Source organism: Pseudomyrmex gracilis, unplaced genomic scaffold, assembly GCF_002006095.1.
Source record: "Pseudomyrmex gracilis isolate BER0280 unplaced genomic scaffold, ASM200609v1 scaffold_792, whole genome shotgun sequence".
NCBI lineage: Eukaryota > Metazoa > Arthropoda > Insecta > Hymenoptera > Formicidae > Pseudomyrmex > Pseudomyrmex gracilis.
Window position 1 is genome coordinate 38,562 of NW_018021376.1, and position 6,454 is coordinate 45,015.

General features: G+C 40.3%; 1 protein-coding gene across 1 annotated transcript in view; it reads left to right on the top strand.

The window, feature by feature from the left end:
* Nucleotides 1–4,590: 4,590 nt before the first annotated feature.
* The window catches only part of LOC109861496 (putative nuclease HARBI1), a 3,197-nt gene continuing 1,333 nt past the window's right edge, over nt 4,591–6,454 (top strand). The window contains exons 1-4 of the mRNA XM_020441171.1: nt 4,591–4,793; nt 5,079–5,225; nt 5,309–5,576; nt 5,675–6,152. Of these exons, the coding sequence (XP_020296760.1) occupies nt 4,591–4,793; nt 5,079–5,225; nt 5,309–5,576; nt 5,675–6,152 (1,096 nt within the window). The remainder of the gene's footprint in view (nt 4,794–5,078; nt 5,226–5,308; nt 5,577–5,674; nt 6,153–6,454) is intronic.

The window sequence follows — 6,454 nt, forward strand, 5'->3', positions numbered from 1 at the left end:
CGGAAGGTCAGGATGTGTCCGAGACTACGCCTCTGACACCAGGTAAGTCGAGACTACGCCTCGACCGGACGGTCAGGATGTGCCCGAGACTACGCCTCTGGCACTGGGTGAGTCGAGACTACGCCTCGACCGGAAGGTCAGGATGTGTCCGAGACTACGCCTCTGACACCAGGTAAGTCGAGACTACGCCTTGACCGGAAGGTCAGGATGTGTCCGAGACTTCGTCTCTGACACCAGGTAAGTCGAGACTACGCTTCGACCGGACGGTCAGGATGTGCCTGAGACTACGCCTCTGGCACAGGGTGAGTCGAGACTACGCCTCGACCGGACGGTCAGAATATCTGCACCGAGACTACGCCTCGGTTTCAGGAAGGATCGCTCTTGGAGACACTGCCTCGAGAGCTCGGGAAAGGAACTGGTCTCGACTGCCGAAATCGCTCGGCTTTTATACCCCGGAGCTGCTTATGGTCCGTCCGGGGTCGGCGTGCGGTACGCGCTTGTTTGCGCGCCGTGTCACGCACCTGTGCCGTGTCGTACCGGCACAGGTCTTCTTCTGTACACGTGCGCTCTTATTCTATAGTTCCGCGCTTTTAACTATCGGTTACTCCGTCGGTATAGGAGTTCTATAGGAAGAGTTGGCGGAACTATGGTAGGCACACACTTATATTATATTTAAACGTAGTTAATGAACGAAAAGAAACTCTAATACAAACAATATTTACAAATTATTTACAAGTGACGGGACTTGTCCTGTCACAGCTGGAAACAAATTTCACAAGTTTGTACGTACCTCAGTACGTCCTTGAACATGCCTGGCCAGTAATACAATTGTGCAATCCGTGCAATTGTCTTTGCTACGCCGAGATGTCCGGCGGTCGGTTTGTTGTGGAATCGGAACATTACATTTTTCCTATCTGTTTTTGGAACGCATTGCTTCCATTGTTCTTCTGGGTTTGTTTCCCGGAAATCTAGGTTATGAAGCACATGTCGGTGTAATTTGTTTTTCTGGATTCTATAATCCGGAAAGTTTTCTAGTCAATTTTTTATTTGTTTTGTCATGTTTTCGTACCATTTACATGGTGCGTTTCTCTATATTTGACAGATTTTTTGTTGTCTCGAAAGTGCGTCCGCCACTTTGTTTAACGTGCCTTTCCTGTATCTGACCTCAAACGAGTATTGCTGTAGCTCGAACAGTTATCTCGCCACGCGACCTGTTGGTTTGTCTAGTCGTTGCAGCCATTTGAGTGACTGATGATCGTTTATTACCGTGAATTCGTAACCTTCCAGATACATGCGCATTCGTCTGATTCCCCATACGACTGCTAGGCATTCTAACTTTGTCGCACTGTAATTCTTTTCGGCCCCGCTTAATGTTCTACTGGCGTACGCAATTACTTGCTTGCCTTCCGTGGTGTTTTGAGTTAGTACTGCTCCGAGCCCCAGGTTACTTGCATCTGTTTGCAAGAAAAACCGGCGTGTGAAATCCGGACAAGCTAGTACTGGTGCTGAGGTAAGGCTGGCTTTTTACTTTTGAAAAGCTTCCTCTTGTTCTTCCCTCCACTGCCATTTTATGTTCTTCTTTGTTAATTGTGTGAGGGGCGCCGCGGTTGCCGCAAAGTCTTTGATAAATCGGCGGTACCATGACGCGACCCCTAAAAACTGGCGGATTTTTCTTAACGTTGTCGGGGTCGGCCATCGAGCAATTGCGTCTATCTTTTCCGGATCTGTATGGATGCCGTCTCTGTTTATAACGTGTCCGAGGTACTTAAGTTCTTGTCGGCAAAACAAACATTTTTCTGGGTTCGGTTTTAGTCTTGCCTGTCGTAGTCGCCGGAAATCTTCTTTTAGTAGTCCAATATGCTCGTCGAACGTTCAACTTGTGACGATTATATCATCCAGATACACGAGTACGCGTAGTTCTAGTTCTAGGCCCAGTACCGTGTCTAATAATCGTTGAAATGTGGCGCGTGCCGAATGTAACCTGAAAGGCATTACCCGGAATTGCATTAATTCCCTTCCTGGTACTGTGAATGCCGTTACTGCTTTGCTTTGTGGTGTCAGTGGTACCTGCCAGTATCCACTTTTCAGATCTATTGTCGATAGATATTTTCCGCCTTGCAGTTTGTCGAGTGTGGCCGGAATATGCGGCAAGGGGTATGCATCTCTTTCCGTCACCTCGTTGACTTTCCGAAAGTCGATGCAGAACCGATGTTCTCCATTCTTTTTTTTTTACTATGACGATCGGTGAGCTCCACGCACTGCGTGATGGTTCTACATCTTCTTCTTTTAACATTTTATCGACTTCGGTAGTGATGATGGCTTGCATTGCCGGATTTTGTGACCGATATCGCTGTTTGATCGGTACATCAGTTTTTACTCATATGTGTTGTTGAAGCATATTAGTCGGCCCTTTCACGTTAGTAAATTTTCCAAATTCTTTGTCTAGAAATGTCTGTAGGCGTTTGTTCTCTGTGTTTGTTAGTGGCATCAGCCCTTGTGTCATGGCACACGCTAATGAGGCGTTTCCCCGTGACTTGTTTTGGTTTTTCGGTATTATCGAAAATTTCATCTTGTGCCATAATTCTACGCCTATTAACATCGGCGTTGGCAGATCTGGCATTATCAGGAAGTAATGTTTGTATGTTTTTTTTCCAAAATGTATTTTTATTCGGAATGCTTCGTCCACGCTCGATCTATTGCCATCTGCCAGGTTGATTTGTGTCTCGATTTTCTTGCTTTTGTACCCGAGCCCATGTACCAATCTAGCCGTTTCTTTGTTTATAAAGGAGAAGTCCGCGCCTGTGTCTAATAGTGCTTTGATTTTTTGTCCGTGTATTTCTATGTCAATGTACGGCCGCGGTTCGTATTTAATTTTTACTGAGTGGACCGGTTCGACGCGGTGTTTTCCCCGGCCCTCGTGGCGTTTCCCGGAAACGGGTGGCAGTCTTTCGTTAACACCCCGTTTGTGCCACATTAAAAGCAAAACTTTTCGGGAGTCTCTGACATTGTTGTATGCCTTCGCTGCTTGCAGCGCCAGCAGCATTCTGCCTTATTGTAGACTGATGCGACGGTTGCAATTGGTGGTTTACGGAATTCTTTCCTTTGTTCCTCCGAATCTTCGAATTCTGCTACCAGTGCTGTCAATTTCCCCACGGTGCGGAAACTTTTCCTCCGGTTATAAAATTTGAAATCCGGTGCCATATTTGTATATAGGCGTTGTACTTGTTGTTCTGGCGTAAAATCTGCGGCTCGCCGCATCTTCGTAAGCAATTCCGTTGCGTATGACTTAAAGTTTTCGTTTTGTCGTTGTTTGCGGTTGAGCACCTGTGTCGCGAGTTGCTCCCGGAATGTCGGTGATAAGAATTGGCGGAGGAATTCTTTCCGGAACTGCTGCCATGATTCTAAGAATGATTTATTATTCCGGTGCCATAATAGCGCCTCTCCTCGTAACAGCACTGGTAGCGATTTGAACAATATCTCGTCGGGAAGTCTTGATGCGTCGGCTAACTTTTCGACGTGTTCGAGGAACCCCAGCGGATCTTTCCCGTCAAAATATACCCCCCACTTGTGCAGCTGGCTGAAAACCTTTGCTACATCTAGTGTCGGTGCGGTCGTGATTGTCGTATGTTCGTGTTCCTGTGCGGTTTCTGCGTATATCGGTTTGTCTCTCGAGAAAGTTTGTAATCTTTGTCTCAACTCTTCGATTGTTCCCGTGGAATAAATTTCTCGATTCCTAAGCTCGATAATAAGCTGTTCTTTTGTCAGCTTCTGTATCCAGGCTATAGCTGCAACAGTATTTTAAAAGAACAAAAAAAAACAAACCGGAAAACTACGTATCTGTCAAGTTTTCGCGCTCCTCTGTAATTTTATTCTATTTCTTCGTGTAATTGTTCGGTTTCCGAGTCACTCTATTTTTTCTTTCTTTTAAATCACCTGTTCGACGCCATGTAACGGTTCTATTTTTCGTGAAAAATGTTCCATTCTTTTAAGTTAATTTAATTGCTGCGGAGTAGCTCGCCGGATTCAGGGAAAGGTAAGAAGAGGGAACTCGGTGATTTAAAGTAACAAAAATGAAAAAGATTTATTCACTTCAACCAAAATAAGAAGTTACATATACAAAAGAGTAAATGAAAATAATATAATATACCGGAGAATTTGCTTGGCGGTAATTCCCGGAATAACGCGTGAGAAAGTCACGCTTTTCGCTGGTTCGTGTATTTCACTAAAAAAAACTAAACTATGTACAGACGGTGATTTAAACGGCGCGACTTGGTCAAGGCCGTTTGGTAGACTCGGCTAGATGTTTTTGTTTCCTGGCTCGCAAATCCCGCGGTAGCGCTCGAAAACGCGTTTATTGCGAGAACAAGCTTTATCGTGCGGAAAGTCTCTTTTCTATAAAAGAGATTTTCCCAGGCTGCGTTCCGATATTTACTGTAAGTACTGATAATGTGACGTCATTTAGTCGAGCTGTAAGAGCGTTCCGTTATTGCTGACGCTACTTTTTTCGTGTGTAGCGCTGCAATAACGGAACGATATTTGCAGTAACTGTAGACCTGTATGACAGATGTAATAACCTTATTTATCGTTAGAATGGATACACATAATCTTGCACTAATATTTGAACTTTTAAAATTTTTGATAGAATCGGATGATTTTTTAGAAGAAGATGAAGCAGACATATTACCTTTATTAGTAATTAAAGAAACCTACTATCGAATACCACGTATGCGTTGCCAAAAATACGTTGAAAATGTGTCATTGTATACAGATAAAGAATTTCAGATGCACTTTCGGTAAGTAAATAAGACATACAAGAAAAAATTTTAAAAATGTTATGAAAAATGATTATTAGTGTAGTTTAGATTTAGATTAGGTTAGGTTACAGTGATACTTTCTATCTTTCTTTGCAATTTTAACAGATTTCTGAACATTTATATTGCATAATAAAGTAAATATCTATTGTTATCTAATATTATAATTAAAAAATTACATAAAATTGTACAGAAAAAGAAAGTATTATTGATCTATTTATATAGTAAAAAGGAAAACTACAAGTAAAATAATTTTTTTTGTTTTAGAAATAAACGAAATACTTTCCAATTTTTACTAGAATTATTAAGGCCAAATCTGTGTAAACGAAGCAATAGATTTGGAAGGAAACCAATAACACCTGAAAAACAATTACTCGTTGCTATTTGGATGATGGCTACACCAAATTCGTATAGGTAAGCAATATACATATAAATTATTAAATTATACTTATAAATTTGTATTAATAATAGGTAATAAATAAATTATATGTTTATAGATGTGTTTCAGACAGATTTGATGTGGGTAAAGCTACTGCATGGCGAAGTGTGCATGGAGTTGTTAATGCCTTGTATGCAAAAGTAAGAATGTTCATTTGTTGGCCAACTATGCAAGAAGCAGAACAAACTATGCAAAAGATCGAGCAATTGTATGGTTTCCCAGGTGTTATTGATGCAATAGATGGGACTCACATAAAAATTAATGCACCAAAAGATAATAGTGATTCATATGTAAATAAAAAAGGCTATCATTCTATTCAATTACAAGTAAGTTTTGTATTAATATGTAATATTGAAATTAATATACTTTTTAATTAATAGGATTCGACTATTTTTAATTAACTATAATTTTTTTAAACTTTTAGGTTATTTGTGATGCACAATTACGATTTGTTCATTGTTACACAGGACAAGTTGGTTCAGTTCACATGCGCGTTTTTAGATTATCTAACGTCGAGAGCTTGTTTACAGATGCAAATTTTCCAGATAATAGCCATATACTTGGGGATGCAGCATATTGTATAAGAAAACATGTTATAGTACCATTCAAAGATAATGGTCATTTATCCGAAAGACAACTAACTTTTAACAAACGTCTTTCTACTGCCAGAACAATCGTTGAACGATCATTAGGTTTATTAAAAAGTCGTTTTAGAAGTATTTTGGACACACTTCCTATGCAGAGAACAAACTTAATTCCCAAATATATTGTTGCGTGCTGTATTTTGCACAATATCTGTTTATTGCATAATGATATGATAGATATTCCTGTTATTGTTAATGATAATATTAATATAGCACAAGAAGCAGAAATATTAGAAAACAATGCTGCAAAAAGAGAGGGTGAAGAAAAAAGAAACGCAATTATGTATTTATTGCCAAATATTTAATGTTGCAAAAATAAAATTTATAATTAAGAGAGAATTATTACATATCACATCTCTTTTCTGATTCTTCTATATTCTTATATATCATATATCCTATTCTTATATATATATATTTCAATGTCGCATTTATATGGGCGTGTTCCGTTTGACCACAGTACGATTCGACACCGATCGATTCGACACCAAATTATTGGACACAGATTTATTCGACACCGTACGATTCGACACCAAATTATTCGACACCGTACGATTCGACAC